Source organism: Salvelinus sp. IW2-2015, linkage group LG15 (assembly GCF_002910315.2).
Source record: "Salvelinus sp. IW2-2015 linkage group LG15, ASM291031v2, whole genome shotgun sequence".
NCBI classification, from domain to species: domain Eukaryota; kingdom Metazoa; phylum Chordata; class Actinopteri; order Salmoniformes; family Salmonidae; genus Salvelinus; species Salvelinus sp. IW2-2015.
Window position 1 is genome coordinate 9,021,666 of NC_036855.1, and position 15,844 is coordinate 9,037,509.

Below are 15,844 nucleotides of genomic sequence, written 5' to 3' on the forward strand. Positions count from 1 at the left end.
ATGTGGAAGCACACAGTACCGTGCGCATGTGTGTGTATCAATTAGCCATGATTTGCAGGCTGCTCTGAAAGTGTGATTGAATTATATATATCATGCCCCTTGGAATTGATCCCCAACCCTGTAGGAGGATGATGTAGGAAGGAAAACACCAAAGAACAACATTTCTGTGCTTTATTAATTCAGCTTTGATAGTTTGCCGGAAGGATTTGAAACACTTGAAATATTCCAGAGACTTAAACAAAACCCCAATCTCCATATCCTAGTTTCATTATAGCAAGACTCCCATCTAGTAACAGAAAAAACACTGTTTCCTTATTGCAAGACTCCCATCTAGTAACAGAAATACAACTGTTTCCTTATAGCAAGAATCTCATCTAGTAACATAAATAACATTGTTTCCTTATAGCAAGACTCCCATCTAGTAACATAAATAAMATTGTTTCCTTATAGCAAGACTCCCATCTAGTAACAGAAATACAACTGTTTCCTTATAGCAAGAATCTCATCTAGTAACATAAATAACATTGTTTCCTTATAGCAAGACTCCCATCTAGTAACATAAATACAACTGTTTACTCATAGCAAGACTCCCATCTAGTAACACAAATACTACTGTTTCCTTATAGCAAGACTCCCATCTAGTAACACAAATAGCACTGTGTTTCAGGTTGACATGGTTAGATAGAGGAGCTATTTACACTAGCCTACAGTTCATAGGAGAAATAAAATCCCAGCAGGGCTACTATTCAGTTTCTGAACTGGGTGCAAAAAGACAAACTGCTTTCGTTGACTTGTGTCTTCTTTGTGACATTGGCTGGTTATACCACACATTCTTCTGCACCTCACTTTCCATTACATCCCCTCCTTTTCTTGTTTCCCTCTACCCTTTTAGAAAAGATCAAGGAAGGTAGAGAGGACAGAGGGAGATTAGGAAATGCCATCTAAAGACCTGGACAGGGGAAAAAGGAATCTAGAGACAGGAATCTAGGAATCTATTATCACAGGGTTGAAATACAAAGAGTTCATATGAGATAGGCATGTAAAACATGACTTTAGTGAGTATTCACAGCATGAACGTAGTAACCAAGATAAAGCGTGCAGCCTAAGCTTTAGATGGATGCCATGATTTCATGCAAAATTATTTTGAGAGGTATGTTTAAGCAAACAGCAATATGGGAATGCTACTATGCTGTAGTCTACAACTATTAAGTATGGCCTGACTTCACATCTCAGCAGATCCCAGGACCCATTTTTGCATTGAATCATAGTCATTATGTAGGATTCTGCATGTTATTAACCCCATTCTTTCTATAAAAACCTGTTATAGAACCTCTCTTCTCATATGAGCCCCCTCCAACCCCGCCCAATCATTCTTGAATTCCACACGCCCGTTCCTGTCACATCCGGTTTCAGCTCCACAGCCAGCTCCCTCCCGCATTGTCACACACACCCCTGTCCTTGTTTTGCGGAGCCAACTTTTGCGAATGTTTTTTCTTTCCATGCTTCTCATGCGAGGTGGCTGACAGAAGGAAGACAGAAGGAAAGGGGTCTTCTGCACAACGCACTGAGATGCATTGAACATCATGCAGTGACTGCTCCTCACACCAAATTTGTTCTTTACCTTTATTTTTGTCCTTAGCGCTGCAACGAAGATTGCAAGACGACGTGTAAAAGAGGAAGAAGACATTACAGTGGAAAAAGACAATCTGCATGTGAAAACACTGGATCTAGTGCTATCGGAGGCAAGCGATGCAGCCTACTAACAAGCTCCTGAGTCTCACCCTCCTTGTCTTGATGGGCACCGAACTCACCCAAGTAGGTTTATAAACGCCATTTTACTCCCCATTTAAGATATCCAAACCATGCTTAGCAAATGATCCTACAAATTACCTATTTAACAACGTTGTAGGCCTTGAGATTAAGAGATTAAAATATATTATGATGAACGATAAAGGGATTCCATCATCCTAGTAAAATTGATACGGGCTAGTGTGCGTTCAGAGGCATTTCTGTAGCCAAACTATCTATTGTATCTATAACAAAATTTGACTAAATCAAAATCATCAATTTATTTAATCAGTGAGGTAGGGTAGGCTATACTGAAATGTTTCAATTGGCGTTTCACATTCAATGCATCGAACTAATTCCAAATTCACTCCAATTAAGCTATGTGAGCGATAGGGTAATCTACTTTATAATGTCTACATTGAAATACGCGAGAAATTTCACAGTGACACAGTTCACATCTAGACAATTGCAATATGATTTGATAGTTCGAATATAATGAATATGTCAGATAAAAGGCTTAAATATAAATCTTATTAAAGCAATGCATTAACCAGATTCCACCCCAGATTGTAGCCTAACATGAATAGACTATTCTGGTTATACTAACACTACAGACAGAAATATGAAAACAAAACTATTTCAACACAATAATAATAATAGACTGCTGTTATTGCTCTAAAATTCTAAACAATTCCAAAATATTAGACTTTTGCTATGATTAATAACTCGCATTTATTTGTAATGGTCCCCATGAACATGTTCTTCTTATCTCCATCTTTCTAAGGAATTGTTTCTCTATTCAGAGATGCATTGCACTCACAGTGCCACAGCGCCTCCTCCTGGCTGCCACAATACAACCTGTCAAACTTTCCTGGACACCAACAAGGGGTTCAAGCTTTTGTTCTAGACTAGCACTAAGACACTTGATCACATACTTAATCAACAAGCTCGTGATTAGTTGAATGAATCAGACATTTGGTGCCATTTGAAAGCACCAAAGTTCTGATTCATTCAACTAATCATTCTCATCGCATTCATGATGCTGGTATGGCAGGCTATGACAATACTAGGAAGATTATTGACTTTTGTATTCCTTATAATCATTCGTAATCTGTTTGTATTATGAACAGTAAATGTGATGTAATGTATTGTATGTTAATCCCTTATTTTTGATCCCAAACAACTAGCGCAATATAACCAACAACAAACAAACAAAGAAAATAAATATATATAGCTTATTAAATGTGGAAGAAATATATGATTTATTATATATTTTTTAAACAAAAAGACAAAAAGAAGCAACAAAACAAGAGATGGTGCAAACAAATGTCTGTAACTCATGAAAGAGAAAATAAACAGAAATATATCGTTTTTAAAGCTTATCTTGATTTTTTTTAAACGCAATACTAGGCTACAGTACCTGACAAACGGACGTGCAATACCATTCGTAACGACAAGGTGGCAGAATGTCCCTCGATATCCCTGGACCTGGTTGGTTAAAACAGGTCAAGGACAGTGCATTAACTGCATTTCAGTACAGATGTTGAATATCCCATTATTGCGCCACGGACCTTGTACAAGCTTTATGTTGAATCTGATGCGGTTTCAAATGTCTACGATTAATCAGATTTACTGTCAAACACTTACCTAGATTATGAATTGTCTACATGTTTTTTTCTGTGAATGACAATCAAAATCCGGCACTTCTTTATTGGATTAAATGGGACTCGTAGGCTACCTTGCTTTCTATGGCACCCGTCAAAAATTGTGACTGATGGTTTCAATGTGATTGGATTATTCCAGTTCTTGTCCCCATAGTCATCAAGCAACCGTTATTAAAGTAGCCAACCTACACAATTACGCTATCCAGTCTGAAAATGTCGTTTAGGCTCGTTTTGTCTCCATTGCGTTTGCAAGGTTTCATACTTAAATTGAATCTATCACACAATTGACTTCAATGTCTGAAGTTATGCTATTTAGATATTGTTTTCCTGTCATGGCATTTTCTTGTATTTGGTGGCAAGGTACATATTCCTGTTTCACTGTGTTAAGCGCCAAAGCGTGGCGCCATGAATTTCATTTCAACTGAAGGTTGTTCTATCAGTGCGCGGTGGGCGGGGGTATTCAGCGAATGGGAGAGGCGACTGAATCCATGTCATCTTCTAAACTCGAAAGCAATTGCGGGAGAACCACTTCACATTTTCCAACAATTGCATTGAGCCATCATCAAAGTGGCTTTTGAAGAGAGCAGAAACCACCTGTCAGCCAAAGATGTTCAAACCTAAACTCACCGCTGTTGCAGCCCTGCCGTTGCATCCAATGATTGGCAATATGAATTGTCTAGTTAGTTCTTCACTGGAATGTGTACAAGGACATTTTTGGTAAAACGACAAGAGCGCAGATATGTCGGTTCCTTTACTGAAGATTGGAGTGGTGTTGAGCACGATGGCTATGATTACTAACTGGATGTCGCAGACGTTACCGTCCTTGGTGGGACTTAACACCAACAAGCTCTCGGTAGCATCAGGAGGGACAGCGGACCGGAGCACCGGCGTGAGTGACAGCAAATACAGGAACCATTAGAATCATGTACTGCACAGGATAGATTGCAATAGTTATTTAGTAGGCCTATTCCTATAATTGATACCTAATGTTGGTTGGAAATTGAAAGAAAAAAACGGGTGTTGCTTGTGCATCAAAATAAAAAAAAATGGTCTGTAATGACTATAGCCAAAACGAGTAGGCCTATCCATAAACATATAGCTGAATAAACGGCAAATCATTATCTTACTATTCTTGTTAGCCATAGTGCAGGTTTCAACAACTTTCACACATTCTTTGCTAAATGGTTTAACTGAAATATGTTGGAGAAGAAGTGTGGCAATGATGGACAATTATAACAGTTCTGAGATTGTCTGTGACTAATGTAATTGAATATAAAGAGCAGAATAATGCTACATTATATAAGAACACTAACAGATAAAGAAGTCACATTGTAGACAATGGATCTTAGCATAATACACTGCATGTCACTACTTGTCAGGGTTAATCTAGAGCCATATTTCTGTTCATATGTCTATTTATGACTCTGGGTTCAACCATGTAGTAGTAAAGTTGTAACCAATCCACATTTAGAGCAGCCTCTGTATGGAATTACTACTCTGAAGGCTTCGTGCTAAATAGGCTTGGTCCTCTGTAGTTCATTTTGCAGAGCATAGCGCTTGCACCGCCAGGATAGTGTGTTCGATTCCCCGTACCACCCGTACATAAAATGTATGCACGCATGACTATAAGTCGCTTTGGATAAAAATGCTAAATGGCATATATATATATATATATTGAATGACTTTATTGGAGGGATGAAAATGTAAGGTTTCATTGACATAAATGGCACAGATTAAATTCCTGTAGGCTACATGAAGTATTTAGAAATACAAGATTATGACTTAATATCATCACAATCCAGCAACGCTATTTGAGTAGATTTACAAAGTTGTTTCCCTCAATTTCACGTCAACTCCTTTTGTCAGCCCCATTGCCTTTAGAATGTGGATAGTCGTTTTGATGGTCGGAGATTAGGCGGGAACATACGGCAAGGTTCAACAGTACAGATGGCATTTTATGTAATCATATGTCATCATCTTAGAAAAAGGTTATGTAAATCCCTGTGGTGAAAATATTCTGCATCAAATTGGCACACATTTCTTGGCAGAGATCATGCTTTTTGTCCAAACTTCAAAAAATGTAATGACACAATTTTGGAGTAAATGTTTTAGATAAGAGTAGCAATGTAGTCTATCTTAAACCCTACACACTACTGAGCCAATGTGAGCCGTGCCCTGCCAAGCCAAAGCAAGCTGAACTGTACTGGCTTGGTTACGCACCCTCCACGGCTGCTGGAACCGTGCTGAAGAGGACAATGTGAAAGAGAAATGTCTGAACCAGCGCAGTATGGTGTTAATATTGTCACATCACATCTCTATATGAATAACCTTTTTTCATTCATCTTTCTCTCCCCCTCTCTCACTGTCTGTCTATCTCCCTGTCTGGCTGTCTGTCTCTCTCTCCCTATCTGTCTTTCCCTCTCTCTCCCTGTCTGTCTTTCCCTCTCTCTCTCCCTGTCTGTCTCTCTCCCGGTCTGTCTGTCTCTCCCTCTCTCCCCCTGTCTGTCCATCCTAGGTGCTCCCAGCCAACCCTGAGGAGTCATGGCAGGTGTACAGCTCAGCCCAGGACACAGAGGGTCGCTGTGTCTGCACCGTGGTGGCGCCTCAACAGACCATGTGCTCGCGGGACGCCAGGACCAAACAGCTCCGGCAGCTGCTAGAAAAAGTAACCACCCATGTAGCATGACGTACTACTGTACCCATTACCTCCTGTTATCAGAGTTCCACTAGAACAAACACCATTCACCAGTTGCACCACCAATACCATGACATCTTCTTTTCAGTAGTAATAGCCTATGGACAGAGGACAGGAGTCACTCACTTGTATGGTTCCTTGAGAATAGCAATTCAGTTCACCCTGCAGGATTTTGCCGATATTAATTTCCCATCATCATCATTTCATACACTACCGTTCAAAAGTTTGGGGTCACTTAGAAATGTCCTTGTTTTTGAAAGAAAAGCACATTTTTTGTCCATTAAAATAACATCAAATTGATCAGAAATACAGTGTAGACATTGTTAATGTTGTAAATGACTATTGTAGCTGGAAACAGAAGATTTTTTAATAGAATACCTACATAGGCCTACCGAGGCCCATTATCAGCAACCATCACTCCTGCGTTCCAATGGCACATTGTGTTAGCTAATCCAAGTTTGTTATTTTAAAAGGCTAATTGATCATTAGAAAACCCTTTTGCANCCCCCCCCATGTAGCATGATGTACTACAGTACCCATAACCCCCTCACTACCAGACCTCCACTAGAACAAGCACCATTCACCAGTTGCACCATAACAACCATATCTCCCACTCTCCCTCTCTCCCCCCCCCCCCCCCCCCCCATGTAGCATGATGTACTACAGTACCCATAACCCCCTCACTACCAGACCTCCACTAGAACAAGCACCATTCACCAGTTGCACCATAACAACCATATCTCCCACTCTCCCTCTCTCATTTCTCTCCATCATCTTCTCAGCAGCAGCAGCCTCTGGCCAGAGGACTAGTTACTTGTATGGCTCCTTGACAATAGCAGTTCCTTTCACCCTGTATTGCCAATATTGATTTGCTGTCATCATCATTTGATATGATCTGACATTCAGTCTTATACAGTAGATTTGTTTGGAGGCCAGATGTTGTGCAACTTTGGCACCTTGATGTGGAACAACCAGCAGTCCATGTACAGCATACTCTCAATCTCTATCACTGCTGTGGGTCATTTGGGGTCAGAAATGGATGTCTTTCTGATTCGGCTTGATCTTTAAATACACATAACAGTTAGTTGCTCTTGAGCACCTGAAATGCTGTATTCTCTGCCTAGACACGTCAGAGGTTATACAGTGTCAGATTTTGTAGTCAGTTATCCACACCATATCTACAAGAAATTGTGTCATGCACCGACATTGTTGAAGGAGCATTGATGGCTAAAGTCTATATCTTTGCGTTTATTGGGTGTATAATTTGTTTATTTTGATTCCAAAAATGGAATTAAATAATAAGCCTGGGAAGACCTGAATACACAAGTGTTTAGGGCTGTATTTCGGTATATTTAGGGCTTTAAGATACATGTTTTTCTATTTTCCCCTGTGTTAGGTCCAGAACATGACCCAGTCTATCCAGGTGCTAGACCAGCGGACCCAGAGAGACCTGCAGTACGTGGAGAGGATGGAGGTCCAGCTGAAAGGTCTGGAGACCAAGTTTAAACAGGTGGAGGAGAACCACAAGCAGAACATTGCCAGGCAATACAAGGTATGTCAACATTTCTCTTAGGGTTGCTAAATTACGGGAACTTTCAATACATTTCCTGTTTTTCCTGAAATCCTGGTTGGAGGATTCCGGATTTCCTGCTTATTCCCTCCTGATTCTGGGAAAACCAGGGAATTTATTTAATGTTCCTGGAATTTTGCAACCCTACTCTTACATAGACAACATTGTACAAAGAGATGTGCTGTAAGTGGAGTTCTGGGTCCATATCTATCAAGCCTCTCAGAGTAGGAGTGCTGAGCTAGGATCAGGTCCTTACTGTCCATATAATAGTATTCATTCACATCCTAGATCAGCACTATTATATTGAGAAGCATGATACCTACAGCCCCTGCTGTGAATGAAACCCGTACACCTAAATGCTTGTCTCTGGAATTAAAATGTAACATCATCAACTATTCTGATGACGTTTATGTTTGTTAGTGTGTGTATGTTTGTGTGTGTTCCCCACCTATCCTCACCAATGCTATGTTTATGCTATGTGTCTGTCATGAGCAACCCTGGGAGTGATGACCCTTGCATGTTTTGTGTGTGTATATTAGGCTAGTGAGTTAGATTATTCAACACTCAACAGTATCTCATTTTCTTGCTTGCAGGGCTAACTTTAGGAAATTATATCAAAGCTGCAGAGACTGAAGAGGCAGTTCTATTCCAGTGTTCTATCCCTGAACTTGACCAATGACTATTTGCACCATGCAGTTTATTTGAAAACTAGCACCCTTTTCACCCTCAGACCTGCACTGCTCTTTGCATTTCTGCATGTTACTGTCGATGCATTCCATCAATAGATTTAGTTCCGTTTTTTTTATTAATATTACTTTTGTTTTATTCAATTCCATATCCTGTTTAGATTTGTCAATGCATAACTGGTTACCACAAAAAAATACGGAAACATTGTTGTATGTGACAGAAAAGCATGTAACCCTAAGATGTTGCATTTTAAAAGGTGAAAATAAAATATTTTCCCAATTGTTTTTGGTGTACCGAGGACTTGTTTCATGCTGCTTATGTTTGTGATGATGTCACATCCGTTCATGATACTGTTGAATGTGTTAGGTCCACTCTGAACTCATCATAGGGAGACAGCCAGAGTAGGGCAAGACAGGTGTGGAACACCCATTTGCTCGCATAACACTGAACCAAGCCTATTTTAACCTTTCAGGCAATAAAAGCGAAAATGGAGGAACTTAGGCCATTGATACCAGTGTTGGAGGAGTACAAAGCCGATGCAAAATTGGTATTGCGGTTTAAAGAGGAGCTCCAGAATCTGACGTCTGTGCTAAACGAACTCCAGGAGGAGATCGGCGCCTATGACTACGAGGAGCTACAAAACAGAGTGTCAAATCTTGAAGAGAGGCTTCGTGCATGCATGCAAAAATTAGGTAGGCTCAGAGAACACCGAAACACCCCCTTTGCTTCCTTGTGCAACGGGCCAATCAGATCTACAGTAGTCATTCTTCTCACACCAACAGATCTCTATCTATCCACCGCACCTATGGTACATGCTCTACCACTACGTTATCGCTTTAACATACTCAGTCATTCTCTGATGTTAGGCAATCACGTGCCTCGACTACACATCAATGCATAATAATATTGCTGATGAAAAAAGACAAACAGTTCTCATATGTCAGGTTAGAAGCTATTTAAACATGTTAGGATTTAGAGTTGTTAGATGGTGATTTGGATTAAGTTTTGCTAATGTAATCCTATTAAACCGAAACTACATCCCTAGCACGTCATGTTATGTGTGCCAGAAATGAGCTGTGAGCTTATGTCCACTTCTTGGCCAAAAGCTTCACACCATTGTAGCGACAGTCATCTACAAATAGTACCAGGATGTAACAACTGACAGATTATTTCTCAGTAATCTCTTTGTTGCATGGGTTGTTCACAGGATTGTATACAAGGCAAAGTAGATGGCATGATGTGTGTCTAAACCAAGGGCTCTCCCAGCATATACAGTATCCTATATGTCACCATATTTATTCGATTGATGTCGTGACAGGCTAACAGTAAGTGAAAGGCTGAACAAATCAATGAATGGTGCAAAATACATGATTCAAAGTAAAATGGGAGGAAACAGGTAGAAGCAATCCAATTGTAAGGAATGAGGCATTGAAGTCGTTTTCCTTTGTGCCACTGTGCTTTGACTGTTAGGATGCTGACTGTAGCTCTAGGGATGACCCTGTAGGCATGGAGTAGAGCCAATGGGCTGGCAAGTTCTTAGAGATTAAAGAAGGGCTCACTTCAATTTCAGAGGATTATCCATTTTTGTTTCAAGTGCTCAGCTATAACTCTCCAAGTACTATAGCTATGGTAGACAGCATACACTACCCAGCTAGCACATTTGGTTCCTTCGAAGTTGTGGGAACAAATGTTTTTGGTTTCACATTGGTTGTGGGAATGAATGACTGTTTCCTGACTAGTAAAATGTAACGTTTTTTTAAATGTCTGAGAACAGAAGTGGAAATTTACTATTGTTTCTTGAAAGTTTTATTAACTCTGAGAAAAGTAATAATAGGTTATTTGGAGGCTTTTGAATTACTTCCTTAACTTTCACTGAATGTATCAATAAGACTTTTAATAACACTGCTAGCTTATTTTGGCCACAAAAAAAATGAAACTCCAAGCACAGATAGAACACATGGAAATGCATTTCCTTAGGCATTAATCATGCAAACACCTTTGTTTTTTTATTGTGACACAGCATCAGTGAGATTTGAACATATAATCTTCTGTTGTGAATCCATGGAATTAGTCCACTGCACCACTATGATGGAGTGAGGATGTTTGTTTTTTTACGAATACTAAGCTGTTCATTTTAGTCTATTCAAACAGACTACATTTCAAAGAAAACAAGCACTCATTAAGATCAGGTGTGGCCAATTAATGGTCGCGGCCAACACACCTGAACACGCATAACATGATAGAGTTTTGTTGATGCTGAGAACGGAATGTATGTTTTTAAATAACATTCTTAGAACCTTCTCTGAACATCACTAATCTTTTCTTGTAGTTTTTATGGAAAGTTTGCTTAACGTTCTCAGAACAATTAATTTGAGAACACGAAGAAACGTTACCTAACAAGGCTTCTTTTTGTGTTGAACAATTTCAGTTGAACGATTTGAATAAACATTCCAAAATGTTACTGTGAAACATCAAACACCTACTTTTGTAAGGATTACTGTGACTTTTTAGCGACAATATTCAAACTGAAAATAAGTTAGCTATTCCTAGAAAATATACAGTTGAAGTCGGAAGTTCTTCACAATTCCTGACATTTAATCCGAATAAAAATTCCCTGTCTTAGGTCAATTAGGATCACCACTTTATTTTAAGAATGTGAAATGTCAGAATAATAGTAGAGAAAATTACTTATTTCAGCTTTTATTTCTTTAATCACATTCCCAGTGGGTCAGAAGTTTACATACACTCAATTAGTATTTGGTAGCATTGACTTTAAATTGTTTAACCTGGGTCAAATGTTTTGGGTAGCCTTCCACAAGATTCCCACAATATGTCGTGTGAATTTTGGCCCATTCCTCCTGACAGAGCTGGTGTAACTGAGTCAGGTTTGTAGGCCTCTTGCTCGCACACGCTTTTTCAGTTCTGCCTACAAATGTTCTATAGGATTGAGGTCAGGGCTTTGTGATGGCCACTCCAATACCTTGACTTTGTTGTCCTTAAGCCATTTTGCCACAACTTTGGAAGTATGCTTGGGGTCATTGTCCATTTGGAAGACCCAAACTTTAACTTCCTGACTGATGTCTTGAGATGTTGCTTCAATATATCCACATCATTTTCCAGCCTCATGATGTCATCTATTCTGTGAAGTGCACCAGTCCCTCCTGCAGCAAAGCACCCCCGCAACATGATGCTGCCACCCCCGTGCTTCACGGTTGGGATGGTGTTCTTCAGCTTGCAAGCATCCCCCTTTTTCCTGGAAACGTAACGATGGTCATTATGGCCAAAAAGTTATATTTTTGTTTCATCTGACCAGAGGACATTTCTCCAAAATGTACGATCTTTGTCCCCATGTGCAGTTGCAAGCCGTAGTCTGGCTTTTTTATGGCGGTTTTGGAACAGTGGCTTCTTCGTTGCTGATCGGCCTTTCAGGTTATGTCAATATAGGACTCGTTTTATTATGGATATACTTTTGTACCTGTTTCCTCCAGCATCTTCACAAGGTCCTTTGCTGTTGTTCTGGGATTGATTTGCACTTTTCGCACCAAAGTACGTTCGTCACTAGGAGACAGAACGCGTTTCCTTCCTGAGCGGTATGACGGCTGCGTGGTCCCATGGTGTTTATACTTGCGTACTATTGTTTGTACAGATGAACGTGATACCTTCAGGTATTTGGAAATGGCTCCCAAGGATGAACCAAACTTGTGGCGGTCTACAATTTTTTTTCTGAGGTCTTGGCTGATTTCATTTGATTTTCCCATGATGTCAAGCAAAGAGGCACTGAGTTTGAAGGTAGGCCTTGAAATACATCCACAGGTACACCTCCAATTGACTCAAATGATGTCAATTAGCCTATCAGAAGCTTCTAAAGCCATGACATAATTTTCTGGAATTTTCCAAGCTGTTTAAAGGCACAGTCAACTTAGTGTATGTAAACTTCTGACCCACTGGAATTGTGATACAGTAAATTATAAGTGAAATAATCTGTCTGTAAACAATTGTTGGAAAAATTACTTGTGTCATGCACAAAGTAGATTGGCAAAACTATAGCTTGTTAACAAGAAATTTGTGAAGTGGTTGAAAAACAAGTTTTAATGACTCCAACCTAAGTGTATGTAAACTTCCGACTTCAACTGTAGTAGAAAGTCTACATGGCCACTTTATTATTTTTAGTGGCAGTTTAGACCCGAAACAGACACTTCAGTTTGCCGCACTCTACCTTCTCAGACTGTTAGCTTACGTTAGCGAACAGTCGTGGCTAATACAAAACAAGTTGAATATGTTAGCTAACGTTAGCCACCATTCACAAACGTTTTCCCTTGTTGAATGCAACTCTGTAGGAAACGTAATGCTGCAGTACAGACATTTCCACAGAAGAACGTTATTTCTTAACGTTCTCTGAACTATTTGAGAATATTCCCAATGTCAAACCAGTTAGAGAACGTTCCCAGAACATGACCAACATTTTTATAAAATGTAACCATATTTTAACTTTTAGGAAACGTTCTGTTAAAGTAATGAAATACCAAGAAAATTTAGTTTTTTTGTCAAGTTCCTTAAATGTGTTGAGAATGTACCAAGGCCAAGCAACTATCCTGCACCATTACCTGAAAATTGTGGGAAGGTTGTATGCAAAATATCCATAGGACAACCACGTTCTCACCAAGCTCTAAGAAACATATGGCTCTCAGAATGTTATATGCTAGTTTGTTATCTTGGGAAAATGGGGGCAGATATTTGTGTAACCCCCAACATTTTTTTCTGGACTTGAAGTTAGGGGGAGGAATTGTGTGAATTGACTCAAACTTTAATATTGCACTTACTGTTCCTGTTCTTAATATAGCATTTGAAGAGGGGAGCAATTGAGTGTGTGGTTTATGTAAAAACAGAAAAGTCTGTTTTCATTATTCATAAGTAAAGTTATGATGTATCTATGACATTGAAAGGATGTACAAAGAGACTACAAGCCACAAGGTTTGGCATCACTCTGTTACCTTGGAATTGCCAATTTCTCATCATTGGCTCACACCTTGTGGTTGTGTGGTCTCTGTAAAACAGTATCTTTTCAATGTCATAGATAAATGATAACATTACTTATGAATAATGAAAACTGACTTTTCTGTCCGAATACATCATTCTGAGGCAGAGAAATGGATGGCTAAAGCAGGAGATCTAGATTCTAGTACATACATTTATACAATATCTACACAGTTCTTTCTAGAAAACCTCCAGCTAAAACAGTATTGTCAAAACCTGAAGAAATCACCAAACTGATCTATAGATTGTAATACTAAAGCTGGATAAACAAGTCGAATTGATATTATCATTTTCAACAAAAAGTATAGTAGGTATAGTAGGTCACTGACCTACGCACGCACACACACACACACACACACACACACTATGTTTTCCAACCTATAAACACCATTGATAGTCCAGAGATGAATGCAGTATCTTGCATTGTGTATTTGGCTCTTGCAGCATGTGGGAAGCTGACAGGGATCAGCGATCCAATTACCATTAAGACGTCTGGATCAAGGTTTGGATCCTGGATGACTGACCCCCTGGCTCCTGAAGATGACACTAGGGTAGGTCTGGTCCAATGCCTATGCTATTCATTATACAGTTAACACAGACTCAACAAAAACGTTCTTATCAATTATGCAATTGGGAGGACACTTGTAAAATATAATCTGTAAGATGTTAGCTTGTATGTTTGTATTAACAGGTTTGTATAAACCAGTGATTATTGACCAGAATGGATCACAACTTTAGTAATGTGTTCCCATGCCTCACTGTCTGGGATTTGCTCACTAGCCTGAAAAGAGACGCTAGCACCACAACACATTCTGATGCTAATCTGGAAGGTAGCTACATCTCCAGGTTGTCATTGCAGTAAACTATGTCATTCTAGGGAATGAAAGACATGAATCACAGGATTGGATAAAAGTTATTTGTACATTTTTATGTGTTGCACATACTAAGATATCACTCGTTGTCCTGCAGAACTTGTGTTGTTAAATTCATTAAGGAATATCCCTAACATTGGGGTGGACACATACTCTATCCACCTGTTCTGTTCTCTTGCTAAATTCAATATCATACTATACCTGAGATGTATGACTTTCTAACGCTCTTGTATTCCTTTCTAGGTGTGGTACATGGATGGCTACCACAACAACCGATTTGTGCGGGAGTACAAGTCCATCTACGACTTCATGAATTCCGACAACTTTACATCTCACCGCCTCCCCCACCCGTGGTCAGGCACTGGCCAGGTGGTCTACAACGGCTCCATCTACTTCAACAAGTTCCAGAGCCACACCATCATCAAGTTTGACTTCAAGACCTCCGTCATCAGCAAGTCACGCCAGCTGGACTACGCCGGCTACAACAACATGTACCACTACTCCTGGGGCGGCCACTCAGACATCGACCTTATGGTGGACGAGGGCGGGCTCTGGGCCGTTTACGCCACCAATCAGAACGCAGGGAACATTGTCATCAGTAAACTGAACCCCAACACCCTGCAGATCGTCAAGAGCTGGACTACCAACCACCCCAAGAGGAGCGCAGGAGAGGCCTTCATGATATGTGGCACGCTGTATGTCACCAATGGCTACTCCGGTGGGACCAAGGTGTATTATGCCTTCAGCACCAACTCTTCCACCTACGAGTACATTGACATACCGTTCCAGAATAAGTACTCTCACATCTCCATGCTGGACTATAACCCTAAAGACAGAGCACTGTACGCATGGAATAACGGTCACCAGGTGCTTTACAATGTCACCTTGTTCCACGTCATTCGGTCAGAGCAGGAGTAGTAGATAGCTAGCCATGCTGTCACCTTCTCAGTCACCGGCAGACCTGGGTTCAAATACTATTGGATAACTTTCAAATACTTTTAACATTTGCGGCAGACTGCCTGGAGTGCAAGATGGGCAGGGTTTGCAGTTTTGCAACAATTGTATTAATTCCATTATACCAGGCAAGCCTAATCAAGCCCGGCTATATCAAGCAAATTTGAACCCAGGTCTGGTCCACGGATGCTTCAAAGTAGAGGAGATACTATATGTAACTGTGGAAGTAGAGAAGTATCCTATATTTTACTCAGTAACAAGAAATACAGTACCTAATGATATATAATGTATAGAAACAAAGAGTAAAACAGGAACCGAAAAGGTCATGCCTTTCTTGTTTTGAATGACTTCAAATGGCTTATAATGATTGTGTTTTTATGGAATTACCCACTCTTGACTTGTTTTTTATTTGATCACATATAGTACAGCCTATTGTATCATAGTTTCGAATTGAATTACATTTGGAATTGAAGAGAGATTATATCCTGGGCCTTGTTTATCAACCTGTATAAAGCCAAACTGTAGGACACAAACACACAATCATGACCATTTTCCCCAGGTGGGTGATCCACATTAATTA

The 15,844-nt window shown here is 39.9% G+C and overlaps 1 protein-coding gene across 3 annotated transcripts; it reads left to right on the forward strand.

The window, feature by feature from the left end:
* Nucleotides 1-1,419: 1,419 nt before the first annotated feature.
* Nucleotides 1,420-15,618, forward strand: LOC111974604 (noelin). 3 transcript variants are annotated; one of them, XM_024002468.2, is made up of 6 exons: nt 1,420-1,815; nt 5,968-6,117; nt 7,544-7,699; nt 8,877-9,096; nt 13,883-13,989; nt 14,554-15,618. In XM_024002468.2, the coding sequence occupies exons 1-6, from the start codon at nt 1,750-1,752 to the stop codon at nt 15,226-15,228; spliced, it is 1,374 nt and encodes a 457-aa protein (XP_023858236.1). In that variant the 5' UTR covers nt 1,420-1,749; the 3' UTR covers nt 15,229-15,618. The 3 variants fall into 3 exon arrangements, with proteins under 3 accessions (XP_023858236.1, XP_070303013.1, XP_023858235.1); XM_024002467.2 differs by lacking the exon at nt 1,420-1,815 and adding an exon at nt 3,988-4,341; XM_070446912.1 differs by lacking the exons at nt 8,877-9,096; nt 13,883-13,989; nt 14,554-15,618 and adding an exon at nt 8,311-8,688.
* The last annotated feature ends 226 nt before the right edge of the window (nt 15,619-15,844 follow it).